This window comes from Marmota monax, unplaced genomic scaffold (assembly GCF_021218885.2).
Source record: "Marmota monax isolate L192 unplaced genomic scaffold, Marmota_monax_Labrador192_F-V1.1 WCK01_AAM20220418_F8-fsc00130, whole genome shotgun sequence".
In the NCBI taxonomy this organism is placed as follows: Eukaryota; Metazoa; Chordata; class Mammalia; order Rodentia; family Sciuridae; genus Marmota; species Marmota monax.
This window is the reverse complement of record NW_026693244.1, coordinates 3,161,685-3,185,595: the sequence shown is the minus strand read 5'-3', so window position 1 is coordinate 3,185,595 and position 23,911 is coordinate 3,161,685. Positions and strand designations below refer to the sequence as shown.

General features: G+C 36.7%; 1 protein-coding gene and 1 long non-coding RNA gene across 18 annotated transcripts in view; one reads left to right on the top strand and one right to left on the bottom strand.

The window, feature by feature from the left end:
• The window catches only part of Mast4 (microtubule associated serine/threonine kinase family member 4), a 565,691-nt gene that overhangs the window by 49,182 nt on the left and 492,598 nt on the right, over nucleotides 1–23,911 (bottom strand). For all 17 annotated transcript variants that reach the window (XM_058583078.1, XM_058583079.1, XM_046456189.2 and 14 more), the window contains 6 exons: nucleotides 22,117–22,195; nucleotides 15,405–15,562; nucleotides 13,473–13,548; nucleotides 11,167–11,376; nucleotides 5,755–5,856; nucleotides 3,036–3,168 (listed from right to left, as the gene is read on the bottom strand). In XM_058583078.1, coding sequence (XP_058439061.1) covers nucleotides 3,036–3,168; nucleotides 5,755–5,856; nucleotides 11,167–11,376; nucleotides 13,473–13,548; nucleotides 15,405–15,562; nucleotides 22,117–22,195 — 758 coding nt within the window. The remainder of the gene's footprint in view (nucleotides 1–3,035; nucleotides 3,169–5,754; nucleotides 5,857–11,166; nucleotides 11,377–13,472; nucleotides 13,549–15,404; nucleotides 15,563–22,116; nucleotides 22,196–23,911) is intronic.
• Nucleotides 1–23,911, top strand: part of LOC124100623 (uncharacterized) — a 102,117-nt gene that overhangs the window by 75,897 nt on the left and 2,309 nt on the right. The window contains exon 3 of the long non-coding RNA XR_006854358.2: nucleotides 4,608–4,650. This is a non-coding gene — a long non-coding RNA (uncharacterized LOC124100623). The remainder of the gene's footprint in view (nucleotides 1–4,607; nucleotides 4,651–23,911) is intronic.

The following is a 23,911-nucleotide window of genomic DNA, read 5'->3' as shown; positions in this document are numbered from 1 at the left end:
AGGGATTTGGAGATAAAAAGACCTGGGTTTCCACCACTATTGGCACTTACCAGCCAAGTAACCTTATTTTATTTGTTTATTTTTTTTTTGTGTGTGTGTGTGTGTGTGACGGTGCTGAGGATTGAACCCAGGGCCTTAGTGCATGAGAGGCAAGCACTATACCAACTGAGCTATAACCCCAGCCCTACAAGTGACTTTTTAACGTCAGGGTTTTAACTTTCAAGGTTCTTCCCCTGAATGATGAGAACAATATTACTTATCTCTTGGCACTTTTATGACTATTATACACTACAATGCACTTAAGTCCCTTAGTATGTTGATTAACAAAAATTAAGTGCTCATTAAATGTTGAATGTTATTAATTATATTGTATAGAGTAGTTAATTCTGGGCTGAATGCCATATGCTTGACACCAGCTTAAGTAATACTCTGGTGGTCTAGTTAAAAGTGACAACTGTATCTAATTGCTCAACACACCTTGGAATGCATCCTTGCGTTTATATAAGTAAATGAGAAAACCTAATTCATTTACTGTTCATTTTTATACTTAAAAAAGAACATGAAAGAATTTTCTTCAAAAGTTTTTTCTAATTTTTCAAAACTGAATATATGTAAAATAAAAAGTTCTAGTTTTTAGCTACAGATTTTTGCATGTGTCTAAAATTACTTCTTAGTCTCTTATTTCATGTGTTGATGTTCTCATAAGTACAATTATCCTCTGTGGGCAGTGATTACTCATAGGAGATATGAAGCAAAACAATATTGAAGTGTTAGTTTTAGATAAATATTTACAAACTCCAGATTCTAAAATAATTAGATTGATACTAACATTCCTAGTTTACTTATAAGGAAATTCTAAAAATAAAAATAAGGTTAGTATAAACTACATTTTGGTATCATTCAAATAATGAAAACATCCAATGTTCTAGTATCTTAGATATAAGGACTCTGATAGGAACAGATTCCTCTTCAAGGAAAATTTAATATTGTTTCAATAAAACTATATTAGCCGTGCACACATATTAAATCATTACTATGTTAAGCAAATACAGGGATAACTCCTAACATTTTTAAAGAAACTCTTTGAGTAGGTACTCTTATATCCCATTTTTACTTTATGGAAGGAACTGAGGCACAAAGAGTTTCCTGAACTGTCCAGTGAGGGTCCTAGCCCACCTCTAAAACTCTCACTTTTTACCTTTGCAAAACACACCTTTAGGTATGTTAGTTTAAATGTTGAAAATAAAGGGAAGCAAATGTAGATTAGAGTTTGTGATCATGTACCAAAATTACCAGGAGAAGTCACACATTAAGTGTTAATAAACAGATTAAAAACTATCCTCAACCTGAATCAAGATGATGAACAAGTTTAAAAAAAAAACTCCCAGTGATAAATTTATATTCCTAAACTCCAAAGGTGTCAAAGATCATCACTACTCTTTTAAAGCTTCTATTAAGATATGTAAGTGGGCATCAGATAGTCCACATACTTAATTTCAGCTGACAGTGGTATTTCCTGTCAGATAAGAACACTGGGAAGAACTCCCTCTGTCTACAACACAAGAGCTGACGCAACCTTAACTACACCGGCGTGAAGAGTCACTATAATATGCTTTGACAGCCTCCCCCACTCCAATTATTTTCATAAAAAAACAAATTAAAAGATGGCTGTGTTTTAAATAGAATTTCTGCTAAATAACTATTATCTGGGAAATACATATTATTTGTAAGCAGTGGGTAGTAATGGAATGGAACCAAGAGTCAGCTTTTGAAGCAGGAAGCTGAGGCATCATTTTGTAATGCCTGAAGAGATTTTTAAAACTCATCTAAATACCATTAAACATCTGCCCTTTTTATTTCATTGATTTAAACCATTTCTGAAGACTCATGATTCAAAAAGGTAAAGATGGTAATTTAAAAGCCATGGGGGAAAATCTCTCCCCAGGGAACTTTTCAGAAAAGCAGCCACCAGTCTCTGATAAGTGATGAATCTGTTGTGGTATTGCTCTCAGTACAGTATAAATTTATCTGGCATTATCTCCTAGTAATGCATGCATCATTTCACTGGAAGCAAAGATACGATGGCCATAAGAGCAAACAAAGCAGGGAGAACAGGAGAGAGCAGGGCAGAGAGCAGCAGGCTCCCTGGCTTTAGACAGGAAAAGCTCTGTGCAGCATTTACCTCCATCATTTACCTCCACAAACAACTGAGAAAGACAAACGCTGTTCACAAATTCAATTTAATGAACCAGGAAGATAATTTTGAATGGAGGAGACAATGTTAATTTATGAGTCTTTTTAGGCAGTAATAACCTAAGTGTTATAAATAACAATCCCAAACAATAATGGACAAAAGGTTGGAAGGGGGCGGGGGATTACCAATATTAGATTTTTGAAAAATCACTATCAGGATGCTTGCTATTCTCTGTATTTAACAGAATTATAACCTTTTTTTTATTTGAATCAACCATAAATCCATTTACAAGCTTCAGAAAATTTTCTTTATCATTGGCTCTCTTGTATATTACTACCTTTCATACCTTCTTGAGACAAATAAACAAAAATAGACCTACCAAAACTGGATTCAATTTAAAGCAATCTACCACCAGTTGTGTTACTCCCAAATTGAATTTAAATGTCAATTTTAAATGAATGATAATTAATTTCTGTAGCGACACTTTCAAAATTAAAAGTACTTTCAAGAAGAGCTCAACTGATCTTTGCAAGAGAAAAAGGACTCAGAGAAGATTAGAATCCAAACCCTTCTGGGACAGGCTGGCATTTCTAGGCTGACAGGCCTCTAGGATATCAAGCAAGGCTAGGCCCCACTCTCTTCATAACAAAAATAGAAGCATGCTTGCTTGCTCCTCAGGACCCAACTTAAAGCTGTTTCCTTCATTTTACAACTCATCCCCCAAAGGGACTAATCAATAAACACAGCCAAAACAGAAAAAAAAATAAAGACTTGCTGTGAAATTCTTCCATGAGGTCACAGGATAAAAACAAGTAAAAGATCAACTCAACCAAGAACTCACCTTCCAGAGGATCCTTATTGAGACCCAGCTGGCTGATGATGTACCTGGGGATGTCAGTTTTGATACCCTGTCCTTCTTTTGCATGGCCTTCTGCTGCTTCTAATAGGTAATAAAATTCTTCAGGATCAAATTCCTGGCAGAAGACAAACACACAGAGATACTTCCTTGAGCCAAAATGGTCTGAGGTTTTACTATGTAAATCCCATTCACAATAAACTGCTGCACACACATGGCTGTAGGTTATTCATACAGAAAGGAGGTAAATGGCTTTTAAAACTATATAATTCTCAATTCATATCTGAAGCCTATTCAGATTCTAAGTCAATACATGTGATACTTTGGCAACCCAAAGATAGTGATAATTTCTAATTTCTTTGTAATAGAAATTTGAAGGTACTCTACTGAAGATCTAGATCTCACAAAAAAAGAATAATTCTGACCTTTTTTTTTAGCCAGGGTCTCACTATATTGGCCAGGCTGGTCTAGACTCATATGATCCTCCTGCCTCAGCCTCCTAAATAGCTAAGACCACAGGTGCCCATCACTGTGATCCTCTAGATCTGGTTTTGTATCTATATGTGTGATGCTGGGGATCAATCCCAGGGATTTAGGTCTGATTTTTATCTGTGCCTTTTTTAGCAAAGCTTTAGAACTGAGAATTTCATTCAGAAGATTCAGTTTCTTTCTCTGTACAAACACACACAAGGGAATAATGCTTAACTACATTGACTCAAAGATGGTGCAGGAGACTCCCTTAGTATAAAAATGTCCAAAAATATTAGAAGGAAAAACTTCAATGTTTTCTTTTTTATTAATTCTAAAACTTGCTAATAATAGTCATGCAATGCAAAAATTAAGGAAAAAAATAAGAAATTAAGGTGTTCAATTACCTGTCTTCTGTAATATTTTGGCAACATATTATTCTTACGTATTTTATTCCTTGGTCATCTGTTGCTTGTATATAATAAAAATCTTCCAGATCACATCACTCTAAATAAATGCCCTAGATTGATGGGTTGTAAACAATGCTGTAAATCTGCTCACCGATTAAATGCATTTTAAAGTATTTTCAGTGACATCCCCTGAAAATTTTCCCAAGATTTTTCTCATTTTGATTAATGGACAAAAAAGGGGATTTTAGAACCTTAGTCTTTCATTTGACAATTACCTAAGTTTCTAAAGGCCATATATAAATGTTTGCTGCAAATGAAGTAAAGCCAAACCAGTGTCAATGTTCAGTGCCCTGTAAAGAAACTTACAATGACTTCTGGCAAGCCTGGGAACTGCAGGCATAGAATGGCAGGCTTGGAGAAACATCCCCTAATACTCTGAAGTGTCAGTTTCATCTGAGCTCTGTACTGTACTGAAAGCAACATTTCTGAAGCCACACTAAATCCACTTATTCCTTTCTTTAAGAGGTTGTACTTTCACTTTTTCTCTTCTGATTATCAGATATTATATAAAAAATTAATTTCCTTTTTTAAGGCATGATCTGGTCTTAGCATATCTGCTCCTGTCCAGATATGCTAAGTTTTAGTAATAACTGTCATTTTTTCCCAAATATTATTGCAGATGGTGTATACTTCAAGAGCTACAACAGAAGAAGCAATAAAAAGTAAGAGTCCCTTCTATCTGTATCTGCCAATCACCAGTTCTCCTCCCCAGGAACATCATGATAGTTTTCCCCCTTTAGCCTTCTAGACATTCCATGTCAAATGGTGCATTTGATTCTGGGATCCTCAGGGTCCTGCCATTGATGAAAATCTCTACTCCTCACCTTTGTGTTTGAAATATCCCCTTGCTGTAGTTCATCAGGTACTATCATGAGTTTATGGGGCTATGATTATTTCAACATTGTAAAACACTGTGAATGTTAATTAAAATAAGGGTAAAACTAAAACACCACCATTATATATATGTTAGTGCGTGCGTGCGAGTGTGTGTGTGTGTGTGTGTGTATGTGATGCATGTGCAATGCTGAAGCTCTCTTGTACATATGGAGTTATAATTACATTAATGGCTATGAGAACTTAACAGTGAATTTTGATCCTATATTAAGAGCCCATTAAAATAATTCTTATTGTCAAAGCTTGATATTTGTCTACAGTTTTGACTGAAACCTCTATCAAAATTTCATAAAACAAAAATTTTAAAAGAGAAAATGACCACTGATCAAAATGATGTAGTTGCTAAAATGAATTAATATCTAAAAGTCTCATTCCTTCAGATCTGGATGATGCCCTACTGTATTCTTTCAAATGGTTTGCTAACTGACACATATTTCTAACATGGAACATTTTTAAAACAAATAATAATTATAGCCACGGGTCACTTCTTAGTATACCTCTCACTTGCTCCTCTTTGAATCTAGGCAACTCCAAAAGCATGAAGCACAGCAAGCATTTTAAATTAGCTGTGACATAAAGTAATTATGCTGAGATAAGATCAAGCACATTATTTCATGTTCATCCTTCAAGTTTGACCAGAATGTAATATGACTATTACTGAATACAGCACCAATCCTAGAATTCTTACTTAAAATATGAAAAGACAAGACACATAAGGATGCCATCATGAACATTCACAAGCTGTAGTTCCTCCTGACTCTTTCCATTTAACACTGGTGGTTGACATAATAAATGAAAATAGAGCTTTCTGATGGTTGCTGCTTTCCCACAGTTAACAATAAATAATGCTGTCACATCTAAAGGCAGCTTACCAGGCACTCCAATAACCGAGCAGGGCGGGCAATAACAATTAGAATTTTTCGGACTAGCTGTTTAATAAATGCCAATTCTCCACTTTCTGAACGATCATGAGCCTATGAAAAAGCAGTGAAAAGAATAATGATACAGAGTTGCTCTACTAAATGGAAAAGAAAATCAGCAAAGCATGCTAATTAGATAATTGCCAAATATTTAAAAATCACATGATTTAGAAAATACTCTTAAAAGATTGATAAATGGGCATTATCTCTATATAAATGGATGCTATTAAACATCTACATCTAGAAAATAGCTCTACTAACTAAACTTTAATTGCAAAACTTTGATTTATTATCTCTGTTGAAAATCAAACATAAGGACTGTTAATGTGAACCATGAATGAAGGAGACATTAAAAGTTTATGACACATTAAGTACATGGTACCAGTATAGGCAGCTCATCAAGAACCTGCATTTTCCAGATGTAACATCTTAGATGTATGAAATGACTAACAGGGATGGAATGTTTTGTTATCCCGAGCATTTAACATGTTCATGAAATACAGTTCACATACAAAACATGATTAACTAGCAAATTACTTATTTCATCACATGTAAAAAATGTGCAATGTTTATTTCAAATGTTAGCTGAATATATAATATAAATTCAGTCTCACACATTGAATATGTAAGCACTGAACTATACAAGTAAAATTTAACTGACCCAAAAACTTTTGAAATTTTATTTTATATGTTGCCTAAGCACAATACATACTTTGAGAGCAAAGCTCAGTATGTTAGTAGTCACTGAAACTTTCAATGATATTGCCTTGAAGAAATGTGGTTATGTGTCTCTATCAAAGCTGGCACAGAACAAAAATTTTAGAAGTTGTAAATGTAAATATGCATACTCATTTTAGATTCTCTGAATTTTTAAATTTATATGATTTACTTTCCTCTAAGGATTTAAAAAAAAAGTATCAAGGCGATGCTGGTACAATTCCACAAACACAGTAATAAGCTATTAAAATCATTCATGAAGCTGGGGATGGTGGCATACACCTAGAATGCCAACTACATGGGAGGCTGAGGAAGGAGGATCATAAATTCTGCCAACTTGAGTAACTTAGTGAGACCCACTCTCAAAATAAAATAAAAAGGGTTTGGGGTACAGCTCAGTGGTACAGTGCCTGCTCTACATGCACAAAGCCCAGGGTTCAAACCTCAGTTCCATTTTTAAAAAAAGCACATTCATAAACGTGCTTTATCATGACAAGGCCCAATCCCTGATGCCACCCCCCTCCAAGAGCTGGCAGACAAATTTATGAAAAATGACTGTATGTGTCTGTTGAATTTAAACCATCAAATCAAAGGCCATGGTCCAAAATAAAAGAAAGCATATATAAGTAAAAGGACACAGCTAACATTTAAAATTTTTAAATATAAGAAAAATGAGAATGGATTAATAATCATAGAACAAAAAGTATCTATTATACTTAAACACAGAGATATATACATGTCAAATATTGAAAAATATCTTTAAAAATTTTTTTCCAATATGCATTTTGCAATGAAAATAGATTTTAGAAAATACAATGAATGCACAGAAATGTGGTTATGTGTGTTTTTTATAGTTTATCCTTAATTAAACAAAAACCCCTAAAGTAAAAAACAAAACCAAACAAAAAAATCACTGACTTCCTGGTGAGAATTTGGGTTGACCACTGAAGTTTCTCTCTACTATAATATTGTTTTATTAATCCAGGAATATAAAAAACGTCTAAAAAGCCTGAATACATTTTGGTGTGTTTTTCTCCCCAAGGGAAATGAGAATTTTATATGTGAAAAAGCTTAAAAATACTCATTCAGATTACATAAATTCCATTTCAAAAAATTATAAAAACAATCATTCCAATTTCTTACTTCTAACAATTATCAGTCACATCCAAGGCCCAAAATATGAGTTATATTAGCTCAAATAATATTTTACCCATATCATTAGTGGGGGATAGAGGAGGAAGAACTTTGTTAAAACATCAAATGAAATAATAAAATTAACCTGACAAGGGAAACTGTTTCCTGGCTTGCTGAGGCCAAAGGGGGTACTAATGGACACCCGTGGTCAATATATATTACCTGTTGGCGACTGTAAAAAACACTATGACCCAGATTCGAGAGTAAGTTAGAGTTTCCTGTGTATTTTCTTTGAGTAAACACACCTTGGTGAAAAGGAGACCTGAGAGACAGGAAAGCATGCATCTGAATTGACCTAGACTTCAGGACTTTCAAAGGCATCAGTTAAATCAAGCAGTTCAAACCATAGGGGAGCCTTGCCTTGGGTTATGCAAAGGACAGACAACTGGAAAGAAGGTGGGGAGAGAGGCTTGGTGGGGAGAGAGGCTTGCTAGCAGAGGGTTGGAGCTGGGAACTGACAACTGTATCCAGAAGAAACCAAATCAAGTTCCCATAACCAGGCTCCAGCTAGAAGGGGACAGTTCTTCTGTGACAGATTAGCTATAAACTCCCAAAGGCCACTATACATGTGACTCTGAAGATAGATTTAAGTTTTACAAAAATACTGAAAGAAACTCTCAATGAAGATGAAAAAGAAAACATTTTTACCCCTACCTAACAATGACCTTTGTGACCCAAGTATAATGCTTCTCAGCCAGAAGAGAAATTTCTCTAAAACTCAACAATTTTCATCTCTCATACAGCCCATGATTTTTGAAATTTTTAAGATTTATTTTTAATTGCCATGAAGCAATCTGCCAAGTCTGTCATACAGAAATGAAAGAAGGGGATTATAATATAAATAGCTATGGATAGCAAGTCTCTACCCCTTTCAGGAAGTGCCTACAAAGGAATAAAAAACAGAACTACACTGGTGATTATGATAATATCCTGGGACAGAATGGCAGAATCCAGGATGGAAAACCTCACAGAGCCTGACTGCAGAGCTTCTCTCAGGTCTGCCTTGTCTGTTCAAAAGTACACCATTTCACAAACATAGTTTCCAAGGTATTCACATATACAGTAATAAGCATAGTGTTGCCAGCATTTCCAAGAAGCTGATTTAATTAAAAGGAATATAAAAATTAGATTATTTGATGCTCCATAATCATAGATCAAATGTTTGGCATGCCATATGTATTTTCTTCCTTCTTCTCTCTCTTCCAGCTTACTAAGGATGAATAAATACCAGCCATGCACCAGGGAGTTAGAGATGACCCCTCTTCCTCAAAGAGCCCGCTGTGTGCTAGTAAAGCGAGACCCCCTGATAATCATTATAGCGCACTGTATGCACCCAGGGGGACACAAGCAGTAGGCCATATTATGGTTTTTACCTGTAGATAGAATAGAACACTGGGGAGTGTTAGACCAATGTCCTTGCAGCTGCACAGAAGGGTGGCGGATCTAAGGGTTAGGCCTGGAGGAAAGCAGATCATTGGGGATGAGGGTCCAAGTCAGGAAGTGAGAGGAGAACAGGAGGGGAAAGTTGGAGAATATTTAAGAAGAAAACTATGAGAGTCCAGTGGCTGCATCATGTAGGGAAAGAGACAGTCTAGTAGGACTCGGAGTCCTAGCATGTGACTGAGAAGATGGTGGTGTCAATAATGGAGGCAAAGAATAAAGAAGCAGGTTTCGTTGAGGAAATGCTGAGTCCAGCTGCAGACAGAGTGGGTTGCCCACTGCTACTCTGCAGGGCTCTCCAAGTGGGAAGACATTGAGTAGGCAGACATACAAATCTGAAATGTCAGAGAACACTGCTGGCCTGAGATATGGACTGGAAACCACTGGAGTCCATATGTCTTTCATTAAAGATAGTCAACAATATCTCCAGAAGAGAGAGCAGAAGGAGTGGAACCAGGATGAAACTGTGGGCAAACTAATTTGTAGAAAAATATGAGTTGGAAGAGGCCACGAAGAAGTGGTCAGAGAGGTACCAAGAATAAAAGAATATGTTAAAGGGATAAAGAGGGAAAAGAGTTTGAATACTGCAGAATAGACTGGTTCCAGTAAAATAGCTAGGGGCTCTACCAGCCTCTGGTGGGTGAGAGGACACCACTCATGCAACTAATATTTGGGTCCTTCTATGTGTTACATACCATCCTACCTGGATAAAGCATGTAAGATCCTTGCCCAGAGTCTTTATATTCCAGCAGAGTGCTACTCAAAGTGTGTCTGCAGACTGGTGCCAGTCAATGAACCGTTATTAGTGTGTGATGAGCTAAGCCAACTGTTGAGAATAAGAATTTAGCAACTCTTAAAGCAAGTTTACATGGCCATGTCACCCAAGGGCATGACCATTTTCCTGTAAATTCACTTTCATTTTAGTTTATGGGAGAATTGGTCCACGGTAAATTGGAAATTGACAATAAAAATCAAAAACAATATTTTCACCCCCAAAGATAGTTTAAGAGGCACTGCTCTAGTAGACTGCAACAGGTTGAAATGTGAACAATGGCAAAAGAGCAGAGAAAACTCTTCTGTGAGTTTGGATGAGAAAGGGAAGAAAAATAGTGGCTTCTAGCCAGAGAAGAATAGTCTTATCTTGCCAGAACTAAATTCTGTGGGGCAAGGACAGATGGATTTCTCAAAACTTGGGATGCTGGTATTTTACTTCATTTTTGTGTGAATATTTATATATTCATGCTTAGAGAAAACCACCTATGCTTGTATTTACATGGGCATAATTTATGTCCTATGAGATAGAGAAATACTATAAATCTAAATATATAGGCTAAATAGGTTTCACTTGTAGGCTGTGGCTGATCAATTTCAGTCAGAAGAGCAATATTATGCAGTAATTCCTTTCCACCACAAACATTCCTTTCCTGTCCTGGGTGTTATCAGGAGCTAGGCATGCAAGTGCTAGGCAGAGACAGTTCCTGCTTTTATCTGTCATTTTGGAAATTGGATATTTTGTTAGAAGAAGAACTGACACTAATGAAAATATAAGTTACCATTTACTACCCAACACCACATGTAGGTTAATTAATAGGACTCATAGCCTGGAAGGAGCCAGCAATTTTCCATTTAGCTTTTTCAGATATTAGAATTAGATAGCACACCATCAAATAACACACATATGCTCAGGCAATTTCTAACTTTATGGGTAAGAGGTGGGGGAATCACTGCTTCAAAATCCTTCAAAATCCACTTATCCCAGAGTCATAGATTGTTGAGTCCCAAGGTTCCTGTAAAGGTTATTACATTAACTTTCTATTACTCTACATAATGACCAGAATCAACTTATAGCAAGTAGCAATCAGGTTGGTTTTTTCTCTCTTCTTTATTTCCCTAGAATGTGAACGCCATCTCATAGTTACCACTTGTAAGCAAACGGTATGGTAAAATATCTTTTTTCTAGGGGAAATGCAAAACAAATCAGAAAACTTTATATGCATGGTGCATGGATCTTACCTCCTGTAGCAACTTATCTAATTTGTGTTGCAATTCAAGGAAGTATCGTGAGGTGATGAGACCCTGGTGGGATTTATCCAAACAATCTCGAGCCAGTTCAATAATCTGATGGTGAGTGAAACTAAGCACTCCATCTGCTAGGGGAAGAACGTTGTCAGGGGAGTAGCTGGTGATAATTTCCTTTAGACGTTCTTCCATCTGAGCTGTAGCCTGTTCAGAGAAGACACACATGCACACACAGGTGTAACATATGGAGACACACATGTAAACAATTCAGCCATCATGCTTCCTTAGCATTTTCAGAGATCTGTGCAAGATGTTAAACAGAATTCTAAAATGTAAATGTAAAAGAAACCTGAATTCTGGCCTGGGGGTTTAATAATTCTGTGGCAGAATGCTTGCCTAGCCCGTGAGAGGCCCTGAATTTGATCCCCATACTGGAGGGGAAAAAAAGTAGAAGCCTCACTTTTGCATGATATAATAATGGCACACATATGCCATTATACATCTGTCCAAACCCACTGACTGCACACCACCAAGTGTTGTGATGTAAATGTGGACTCTAGTGGGGCATATTGATAATGGGGGAGGCTAGGCGTGTCGGGGGCAGGGTGAGTAAGGAAAATCTCTGTACCTTGCACTTAACTTAATTTTGCTATGAAGCTAAACCTGATGTAGAAGATAAAGAGGAGGGAGAGAAGGAGTAGGAAGGGGCCACCCCATCTCATCATTTGGAATAAAGATAATAAGGATTCAAGGTATTTAAGTGAAAATGTATATTTCAGAATTGCCAATCCCTCTTTTTCCATATCCCATCAAATATAAAATGATCCACATAAGATTCTTTTTTTTAAAAAAACAAATTTTATTTGTTGATAGCTCTTTATTTATTTATTTATTTATACATGGTTCTAAGAATCGAACCCAGTGCCTCACACATACCAGGCAAGTGGACTACCACTGAGCCACAGCCCCAGCCCCCAAAATAAGATTCTTAAAATAACTCCAATGATATCTGGAATTGTTGTGCTTTCATGTTAGATCTTGAGCTTTTGGGGATAGACTGTCAAAAATATCAAATATTTCTTCTCTTGTTACTTACTCAAAACTCAGGACTGCTGCTTCAGTTCCACAGCATGAGCCCAGAATTTGTTTTCTTGGCTAGATTTCAATAAACAAGGAGCAAGCATCTTGTATCATCTTTATCCTTCCCTCAAAAAGCTACATCTTGTGCAAAATGCCAAGGGAATTCCTTTGGTAAAATAAAGCTAAAATTTTCTTTCCAACTTTCATTTCCTTCTCTGTGATCACCTGCTGCCTGATCAATATTCCTGGGTAGCATGAATTATATATGAAGGGAGATTCCCTTTCCTCCTTTCTCCTGCTTTCCTCTAAGGTTTGAACATGCATTAACTAGCCATGGTAAGTATCTGTCTCCCTAGTGAGCAAGGGACATGTGATAAATAGCTAAAACAGCTTCAATCAATGACATCAATATAGGGTTCATTACAAATAATAAGTACTCTATTCCTGATTTATGAAACCAAATATTTCCCTTTGTTCTTATGCCTGGGTCAACAAAAGGGTGGGGTGAGGTACCAGAATGATATGGAGAGGTTGCCTTCTCCCAAATGTGCAGAAATACTTTGGTGGATAAGACACAGAGGTGAGGCAAAGTGACAGGAGACCATAGGAGAGCAGCTCCTTGCAGGCAAGGGGTTTGGCTACAGTCCTTGGACAAACTGTACTCTGGCTCCATCAAATTCCTTTTATCAGCCTAACTGAGGAACACTGCAACTGTAACTTCCTTTCTTTAGCAATGGAATTAGAAATATCACAGCTAAAGAGATGGGAAGTCGCAGAAAAGGAAAATAAGGTTTAAAAAGAATAACAACTTTGATGACACACCAATCTATAGCTTCAGAGGGAGAAAATGGGTCTCTACTTGACAACACAGTAGCAGGTCCAGAACACAGGTACAAGGAGTACAAAGGGCGGAGGGGCTTTTGAAAAGCAGACCCTCCCTGCACCAGGCCCACCTAGGCATGGGGCACAAGCCGAGCATTCACTTTAAAGCCAGTTCAGAGCACCCACAGAGTGGAGAGTCCTTAGCAGTTGTTAGCTTAATGTTTTTTGTTGTTATTGTTTTTTTAAAATTTTTCCCTTTTTAAGAAAGCTGCAGTGCTATTTAATGCAAATCATTACTGGATAGGACCCTTACTTCCTATGACAAAATCACCTTACAGATGCTCAACCCATGTTGCCTGTTCATTTAGATGCTACACATCTTACATTCAATTCATTACCTTTGGGAACCTTTCTTTGTAGACATGGTTCATCATAATTATTTCATGGTCACAGCAGGCGGGGGAACGTCCAGGGCTGCAAGCAAAGCAAATTATCCTTTTAAACCTGCCACAGCATGAAATGAAAATAAGCTTTTTATTTATAAACAGTGAGTTGCATCAAAAGTACAATGCAACCTTTACATGGAAAGTTTGCTGTATTAGGTAATAAACCAATAAAATCAGTCATTAGTACATGTGGACACTTACATACCCACAAACACAGAGGCATTGTGAAAAGGACTCAAAAAGCAGGCTCAAAAAATAAAATGCCATAAAAAACATTATCATATGATACCAGTTCAGAAAACATTCTTAAACTGAGACTATATTCTACATGTAGTATGAGTTTATGTAGTTGCAGAAACCTATTAATGAATTGTACTATCATGCAAAATAGGGCAGCCATGAGCAGCAGCATCTAGGACATGTTTAACAGTGTAATTTCACACTTTTATCATACACCTGCGCTCGGCCACATACCACTGGAGAGGGCTGAGAGTTCTCCATGGCACAGGTGTCGTAAGTGAAATCCATTTTCTAGCCTAGCAAATATGTATTTGGGATGCTGAGGTAGGCATTATATACACTAAGAAACAGAGGCATACAACTGTTGTTTTCCCCTGTATTTTAGTAGTCCATTTGTGACCTTCCTGGTGTAGAACGTTAGGGTATTTACATTTGGGGGTAGGTACAACTTGTACAAGATATGCCAGGAATTTAATAAAAGAAAACAAAACAAAATGGCAGTAAAACACAGTGTCCCTTAGATGGACTGGTACAACTTATCTTTTATTTTGTATCTCAGAATATTCTAAAATATCCCCACAATTATCAATGTGGCTATACTTGGTGAACACCTGACTTTCTTTATATTACATCCTTACTATGTCAACGTATACCAGTTTCACAGAGTCAAGATCTGTTGTCACTGGGCAATAAGATGGGCAATTGGATGACTCCCTTCTAAGAAGGACTTGCTGCCAAGGCAGCTGGAGTGCTGTAAGGGGAAATGCTGACCTGTTAGACCCTTCCAGGATGGCCCAGCTGCAAGGAGTCATCTGGCTAAAGCAAAGTTCTTCTTAGAGTGCCATATCCTTCCCAGGGTGTTTCAATAACAAACCAATGACTGTGGCCATCTGGCCCCAGGGACAACTCCCTGTGAGTTCCTCAGGGGTACTTGGGTCTATATTATAGCTGAACTGCCTCTGCCCAGTCCCACTTTCTCCTTTCCCTTCCAAAAGTGTTGGTTCCCAAAAGGATCCCTAATGAACATTCTGGACAGGAATCTGTACTTTAGAATCTGCTTCCTGAAGAAACAGACTGTGATATACACTATTAGAAACAAGGTTATTAAAAAAATTAAAAAAAAAACTGTCCCTACCCAATGTATAGTAGATTACATTTGACATCCACAAAATTCAGGAGACACAAACTGCTGAAATTTTGTTCAGAGTCCTGGAGAAGGTAAGACTTATGCTGTGACCAATGAATCAAAAGATTAGGGTGGGCTTTTATAATATGGAATCTGGAAAAAAATATCCTCCTTCCTTTTTGGCCAACCTTCTTCCTCTTCATTTAATATTAACTGCTCTTGGAGCTGTGATAGATTGCCTTAAAATTTCTAATGGCTACAAGTTTCTATAGGTAGCCCCCTAAGGCCATCACCGTTACCATTAAAGTAGTAATTAGCAAATTATGAAAATTTAGAAGAAACAAGACAGTGCCACAGAATAATTAACAATGTCATCTTTTATATGGAAAAGTCACACTCTGTTTATGATAATTCACAGATTAGTTAACTCATATGAATTAAAAAATGAAAGGTTTTCACTCAAAATGGCTGAAAACACATACTCCAGGACATAAATTTGTGGTCGGGCCCACACACACCTGAGACTCCGGGAACGGGGGCGCATGGGTGTGTTCCTGCATCTGTTCTCAGTGGCAATGCTTTCAGTGGTACAAAAATGTTTCGATAAGAAGTGTAATTCATCTGGCGTTGGTTGGTATGGTAACTGATGCAACTTCTCCTGGGAGGAGCAGGATGACTGAAACAAACCAAAATAAAGTTATAAGACTGTCTCTAAAACAAAGCACCAAACCTGGGTGATACCCACATTTTATATTGCTTCCTTTTTGTGTTATAATTACAAGGACGGCCTAATTATATTTCTGACCATTTTCTCTGAGGGGTCAGTTTACCTTCTATATCTCATTTGTCTATAAGGACAGTTTCCCAAAAGATAATTTCTTCTCTGGATAAAACCAGGCTCAGACAATAAAAAGAACCCAGGTAAAGCCAAAGGGAAAAAGCAGAGGTGGAGTGCAATTTGAGTGCTGGGTGCGTTGTATCACAGATTAGTTCCTACCTGAGTATGGTAGCCTCACTTATACTGTTCTCATGATTAAACACTGTGATTTTAGGTAAATAACAAATGATATGATGTGAGATCAGGAATAACATGGTGAAATCTCTATTAAGAATGCATGTTGCTGGGTGTGGTGGCACACACCTGTAATCCCAGAGGCAAGGGAGGCTGAGGTAGGAGGAATTCGAGTTCAGAGCCAGCCTCAGCAATTTAGTGAGGCCCTGGGCAACTCAGCAAGACCCAGTCTCTAAATAAAACACAAAAAGGGCTAAGGATGTTGCTCAGTGGTTAAGTATCCCTGGGTTCAATCTCCAGTACCTACCCCCACAAAAAGAATGCATGCTGTCCTTTGATGCCACTACCATCAATATGTGTCATGGGTAAAACAGAAAGGTTAAAGAAGCTTTCTCAGTAAGATCATACTTTTAAATTTTGTAATTGCCCCCCTCCCCCCCACTGAGGCTATCACTTTTTTTTTTTTTTTAATGTTCCTAGGGATTTGAATTCAGAGCTTCACATACATACCAGTGAAGTGCTCTACCACTGAGCTACATACCCAGCCTTTTAAAAAATTTTTGATACAAGGGCTTACTAAGTTGCCCAGGTTGGTCTCAACCTTGTGATCCTGCCTCAGCCTCCCGAGTAGCTGGGACTACAGGCATGCACCACTGTACCTGGCTGTTTCGCTTTTTGAAAGTATTCAACACCTAGAACACGGTATGGTAGAAAAGATGAACAGCTAAATAGCACCACTTTAAATCAATCTGGGATATACAGCTATAAAGCAGTTTGAAAGTTTTAGTGAGAGGTAAACTCTTAGCATTCTTAATACAAGAGATCGAGAAATTGTTAAGTGGAAACATGGTTTAAGATAAGCATATTTTGAAAGACGCCACTCATTTGAAAATGTCAGTTTTAGAAGGCTTTATTTAAAAAAAAACCAAACCTGTCTGTACATTAAGAGCACCTTTGTAAATACCAACGCACTGCAATGCAGTAACACTAGGAAATAACAGCTAGAGACTAAAAATATCCAAATACCTTGAAATTATAAAATGCCTTACTAAGAACAGACTGAGACAAAGAGGCACTTTTGTAGTGTAATGAGATTATTTTATAAACCATAAAAATGAGAACACTACTAGAAAGACTTAGAAGATAAACACAAAGCTTTATTCAGAATAAATAGGTACAGCTTTAAATATGTTCATTATGAAAAAAAGAAAACACATGACCTTAGTCAATTCAAGAATTCAGGAAAATAATAAAAAAATCAATTCAGGCAGGAGAGAGGTGGTGGTAGTAACAATAAAGACAATGAACTTAGCAAATGGAACAAGAGATTTAAGAATCTATACATAGTGCTGGGGATGCAACTCAGTGGTAGAACACCTGCCTAGAATATGTGAAACCCCAGGTTCAACACTCAGAAAAATTATACATATGTCTCAGATAAATCAATGTCTACATTCCTGTATCTCAAGACTGAAAAACCCAAAAGTTTGTTCATAAGTTTAAAGAAATCACTTTGGATGGCAAAGTATCAATTCAAATGTAAGCTATTTAAAATATCTATTTAATCCACTGAGTGTGAATGTTGATTCAAGTTGCTGTAGAAATAGTAATGGATTCTATCCTAAGCCGCTGGCCCAATTGCTATTGGGCTACTATGTAAAGAACAAGAGATCACATTACTTATCTAAAAATAAAAATTAATAAGGTTAATCTTCCAAACCACAGCAGGTTCAAGAATTTCACACAAATCACCAAGAACAATACAAATGGACTACAGAGAGGGGTCTTCTGTGGAGGAAGGAAGGAGAGAGAATAGGGAGGGAGAGGCTTTGGTGATATCTTTAACATTTATTAAATAAAATAAACATATGTCTTTTAAAACAGCTGTAGCAAATGTAACAAAATGGTAACAGCTATTAAACATTAGAATTTTAAAAATAATTTTATCATATAACTTACATAACCTCTTAAGCAATGTGGCCCATGTTTAGTGACAGAGAACATGATAAACTGGTGATGTAAAGCTACAGGGGCTGTCCTAACCTAGTACTGGAGAACTAGGGAAGTGGGAAGCTTCTCTGGGGAGAGTTCTTTTCATCTCGGCTGGAATGAGCAAGGTGTAACTGGACTTAGGGCCAAACCAAAAGGATGGTCCCAGGGCAATGAGGACAATAGCAGCATAGTGAAATGGCCTGGAGGGGTGAATAAAAAGGTATTAAATGGGGCCCCCAAAGTGAGTTTTGTTGGACAAACATAAGTATATGTTCAGTTTCAGCAGAAATGAGAGACTCAGAGGAGAACTTCAAAGCCAGAGAAGAGAGTTCCCAGGGCAACAGAAGGATTCAAATGCAGTCTCCACTGTCCATGGGCCTCACAGACTTTATCTATCTATCTATCTATCTATCTATCTATCTATCTATCTATCTATCTATCTTTTTGAGACAGGGTCTATTCATGGTACTCGGGCTGGGTTCAAAGGATCCTCCTGTCTCAGGCTCCCAAGTTGCTGGAACTACAAGAATGTTCCACCAGAGGTTGCTCTCAAATGCTTATTGAAAAAGTTCTTCTCTGTTAGTCAAAACAGTGTTGAGATACCACTTTTAGAAGAGTTTCAAGAATTAGTTTGGGAATTTTCCAATAAATTAAGTCTCATTTTTTCATATTCCTCTCAATGTGGTATCACTGAGTCTTGTTCTCCAACTAATTTGCATATGATTTTGACTAAGGAATAAATCATATCCCTTTTCAAAGAATGAAGATGTACACAAAAAAAACTCTGCCAGTTTTCAAGGCAATGAGAGTTCCAAATACATGTTCTGAGTAATGATATAATTTCAAATAAGCATTTACTCTCTCAAGATAACCATTCTGCAAAGGATAGTATGCATATGCATGCCTAAGTTTCTACTTGTTATTTATTAAAAGCAATATAATTTTACAGTCATACCTCATATTTATGAGTGTTTATATTCTTATTTCCACTCTTTCTCTCAGCAGAAAATAATTTATCTAGTGGGAAATATATGAAGGAATGTCTTCTAACTACTGCAATTCCACATTACTTACTTCAAAATTAAAATTATGATCTGAATATTATCTTGGAAAAGTTCCACAAATTAATTCTAACTGCAAAATTTGATGCTAAGAGAGTTTCAATACTAAATAGTCTCTGGAAAGACTGATTGACTTCATATGACCAAATCTTTACAATTTCAGAATATAGCATTTTTAACATGTGGGCAATTTTACAGTTTTCATCATACCCAAAGGATAATGATATAATAATGTTTACATTTCAGCATAAGCAGTTTTGGAGTTCAGCTAACAATGCAATTATCTGTAAAATTTAAACTGTATTTTCAGAAGGCTTATAATTTTATCTGTATATATTCTATAGTTTTATTTAAAAATAAGTGAAGTGTATTTTTGATTGGCTAAATGACTAATAGTTAATGAGACATCTAAGAGTGATGCACATTAGAGTTAGGAAAGAAGATACTGTAACTACTAGGCAGTTTTACACAAATTTTGCTCTAATATTTAAAGGACAGGACCACAGATAAAATGAAGAAGAGAGAAAGTTGGCTTTTCTAGTTTTTGCTCATCCCTTTTATCAACAACCAATAAGGAGAAAAGAGAGCTGTGCTTTTATGCAACGGCACCTCCAGTCCACAGATTAAACTGCTCCTTCAGATTTTTGGCAAAAGAACATCTTGGAAGCTAAATTTTCATTTTGACAGAAAACAGAGGAATGTTGATATCAACAACCACATATCACCTTCTTCAATAAGAGAAATGCTAGAGAGAGAAAGTGTTTAAAACAGAGTAGGTGTGTTTGGCTAAAAACCATCCCAGGTAACTTCTTCTTTATAGAAGTTAGGGACAGCAGTGGCTCCATTATGATTGATGGTCACGTTAAACTTTATTTATTTATTTATTTATTTTTTAAATTTTTTGATGGCCATGTTAAACTTTCTAATTACAAAGTTTGTTTTAAGAAATGTCATATAAATGTCTTAGAAATAGCTAAAAGATAAGGTTTAGACCACTTGTTGTATTCATATTGGTAAGTGTGGGGTTGATAAACAGCCCCTTGAGTTTCTGATCCATAAAATGAGAAAGACGGAAGCAACTACATCACAGCTATTGTTGCCAGGACTCAATGAACCCCAGCACTTTAGAAATTAGACTAGTTCTACATCATAATATGTACTTTTAAAGATGTTATTTTAAAAATTATTCATATGCAGTGTAGTCCAAATTCCACATAACTTACCCCTTTACAGATTCTGTTTTGTTTTGTTTTGTTTTTTAATGGTGTACTATATACTAGAGATGGAAAGGAGAGGTCCTGCATGCTATTTTTCTTGCAAAAGAGATTTCTGCATCCAAACTATAATAAACTCCACTAAAGGCACTGCAAGCTGATAGGGCTGAAATAAAAGAATTTGAAGTCGGGAAACATGAGTTTAAATTTTGAGTCTAGGGAGAATTAAATGAGAATAAGTACAAGAAAGCCACAGAACAGAAAGTCAAGCATCTATTTATTCATGTTTGGCTCTAAATAAAGATACCCAAAGATCTTGGAAAGTATGGCACTTAGAACTTAAAAAAAAAAAAAAAATACTTTTTTTTCCCTGTCAATTGATTTCAGCATTTGTTTTCACATTGTGGTTTTCTATATTTTCAATGTGGAGCTGTGAGCAGTTACTGTCATAAAGACCAATGATGACTCCACTATTAGTGACAATTTTATTTGGTGATGCCATTCAATATTTTTACAGATGTGAGACTGATGAGCCACTGGAACTTCTCAAGATGGTTAGGATGTTTCTCAAAAATAATCTCAAAGGACAATAAATTCATATACTACAACAAAGGAAATAATATTTGGAAAATAAATGACCTCTCTTCGATAAAACACTATAAGAGAAAGTATTTAGTAATTCAGCAGATTTTAGCAGTTCAGTTTTAAAGGTGCTCTGGAAGGGGCTGGGGTTGTGGCTCAGTGTTAGAGCACTTGCCTAGCATGTGTGAGGCACTGGGTTCGATCCTCAGCCCACATCAAAATAAATACATAAAATAAAGGTATTGTGTCCATCTACAACTAAAAAAAAAAAATAAAGAAAGAAAGAAAAACAAAAATAGGTGATCCAGAAAACCCACATTTTATTACACCCAGGGTTCTGGAAAACGCACAAGATTAAGGCAGTGGATATACCAATTAACATTTATCAATTTAACTGCAGTTTCTTGTCAATTCAAGCATTATTAAGTGCTTGAATCTATGTGCTTAGCACAGTGCTTTGGGCTGCAGCAAACACAATAGATGGATATCCCTAAATAGGAAACTACAGATTTTGACAAAATGAGGAAGGAAATGCATCCAAAAGGGCTCTACAGTCACTGCTCCATATTCCTGGCTGGTACCTCAGACCTCCTGGGCCTTTCTAAATGACCACCTGGTTTCTAAAGCCCTGTGGATACAGATACCCAACAATGCCACTCATTTGAACTATAAACCCATGTTATCTAATCTATTGAGTTGTGTCCAGTAATTGATAGGCCTCTTGTTGAAAATCTTACTAGTTTGGGGCAAGAACTTCCTTTTCCTCTATCCTTTTTGCATAATTTCATCTTGCCTTTTTATTTAATGTCCTTTTCATCTTTCCTTAAAAGTCCTTTCCTAGTTAAAAAAAAGAAAAAAGAAAGAAAGAAAGAAAAAGAAAGGGAAGCAAAAGCAAAAAGTCCTTACCTAGAAGGCACCTACGAATTTACAGCTTGCTTTTTGTTGTTATTGTTTTTAGGAGAAAACAAAACAAACTTCTACCTAAAACATACAAGAAAAAAGACCAAGCCTATCCAAGTTTAATGGCACTTTCAGTATTAATATCACTGGCATGGAACCAAAGCAATAACATCAAATTGTGTTTTCCCCCGCCAAACTATACCAAGTGGTATTAAAGTCAAAGTTCCCAATCTCCTCCAAACTTGTGATCCTGGATCTTACACAATTTATGTGCAACTGTTTAGAAGCTTGCAGCAAAAGATGGTCCTTTCTGTGTCTGTCAGGCTGTCATTGGATGCGGAACCTATTCACAGTAGGAGACATGTGGAATTTATCTCCTCTTTCCTACCAGGAAACACCCGGAGAAAACATTGCCCACTCATTAGCTCTGCAGTTGTGAGGGAGAAGGGAGAAAAAAGCAGGCACTTACAGAGACAGTAGAACTGGGTGTGTTTGTCCCATAGCCAGAGGAGGGGAGGGAAGCCAAGGACCAGCGGCGTCCATCAGACCTATGGAGAAAGGGAAGGTCAGCTCAGGCCAGCACTGGAGGACTGCTACATGGCAACCCCAGGGAAACCAAGAATTTTTAGTCAAATGAATGACACAAACATAATCTGTGAGGATGTGGAAATGCTCAACCACGGTCAGGGTAAACAAACATTATACAGCACGTTGAATTTTATTTAAATGGAATCAATACACCCAAACAAGTAGAAAGTGAATGGGTTGATCCATAGTATTGATCTCTCACTAATACACTTTGACAAAATGAATACCAGGGATAATTACAATGATCAGACTCAGCAAATTCAAATGAATACAAACAGAAGCCGGGAGGAAAGGCACTCTCATTTGGGAACTAAAATCCAGGCCTGCAATCTTTGCAAGAGCCTGAATTCCACCATGGAACCAGAGCCTGTGGGGAAGTTCAGGACTTCCCTAGCACTTTCCACTTTGTATTTTTAAGGGAACATTTTCTACTCATCACACCTAGGGAAGCGGGGAGCAGTAGGCTCAGAGCTGGCTCAACCTTCAAGGGGCAAATAACTTCACCACTAAGCAATTGACTGCCTTTGAGCTCAGAACCTCTGTAGGGTTAATGCCCAGTGATTGAAACTGACTTGGCTTCACCAAGTGTCCTCCCATTGCAGTTTCTGAGCATGCAGCCTAGCTATGGCCAGTGAAGGGGGCAGGAAAAAAAAAATTCTGCCCTAGTAACAGAGCCAAATGCAAAGAATAAAGTCATCTGCTTTAGTTTTAGAGGTAAAGCTGTCAGGAACCTTGATGAGAGTAGTTTTTATCTTCAAATGGTAGTAGGACAGTGGCTTCTGAGGTGGACTAGAGTTATGAATTAGAGTCACTTATACAAGGGTCTAAGATGAATTCATGCAGTGGTATAGCTACTACCACTGACAGGGCAAGGTAACACCAGAAAGCAAATTTTCTGAAATCTTTGCCATTCTGGAACTATTAGCAATTTTATTATCAATTTCAAGTAAGACTGTACCCCTCAAATTATAAAATATTGCGGAAACAAATACATGCAAATTTGCACAGGGGAAAAATAGAAAAAACACATTTTATAAAGAGGGTTATTGTATTCTTAGATGCTGTAGCAAATGTAGATTTTTAAAAAAATAATCCAAGACTATATTAATTTACTAAAGGAATGAAAAGAATAGGTTAAATCTACCAGAGACATATTCCCAATAAGTTTAAATCAGGGAATTCAACAGCATTAGACTTTGAGAAACCACAATTAGATGTTTATATAAAAAGCTGACCTTTTAGCCTGGTATTCAAAGGAAATATTATCATAGTAACGAATGTTACTGAAATAAAGGCAAATGGTCCACAAAGACAAAATGGAGAAAATCAAGTGGACAAATCACAAACTACTACAACGTTAAGATTTCGGTGAAATTTACCTGTCATTTCTGTGACCGTGATTGGAGTACAATTGAATCAAGTATGTTTAAAAAAAAAAAAAAAGAAGAAGAAGAAGCAAAATGTTTGTAAATACACTGGGTAAAAGGAATTGGGAAAACTAAGTTATATGATGTTCAAGAACATTTTTTAAACAATTGAAAATATTAAAGGTTTAAGAAGAAAATAATTATAATAATATAAAGATATCCAACTATATCAGTTAAATGGATACAGGTTCACCTCACCATGCCTATACTTTATATTTCAAATATTTCCAATTTGGAAAAGTAAGAAAA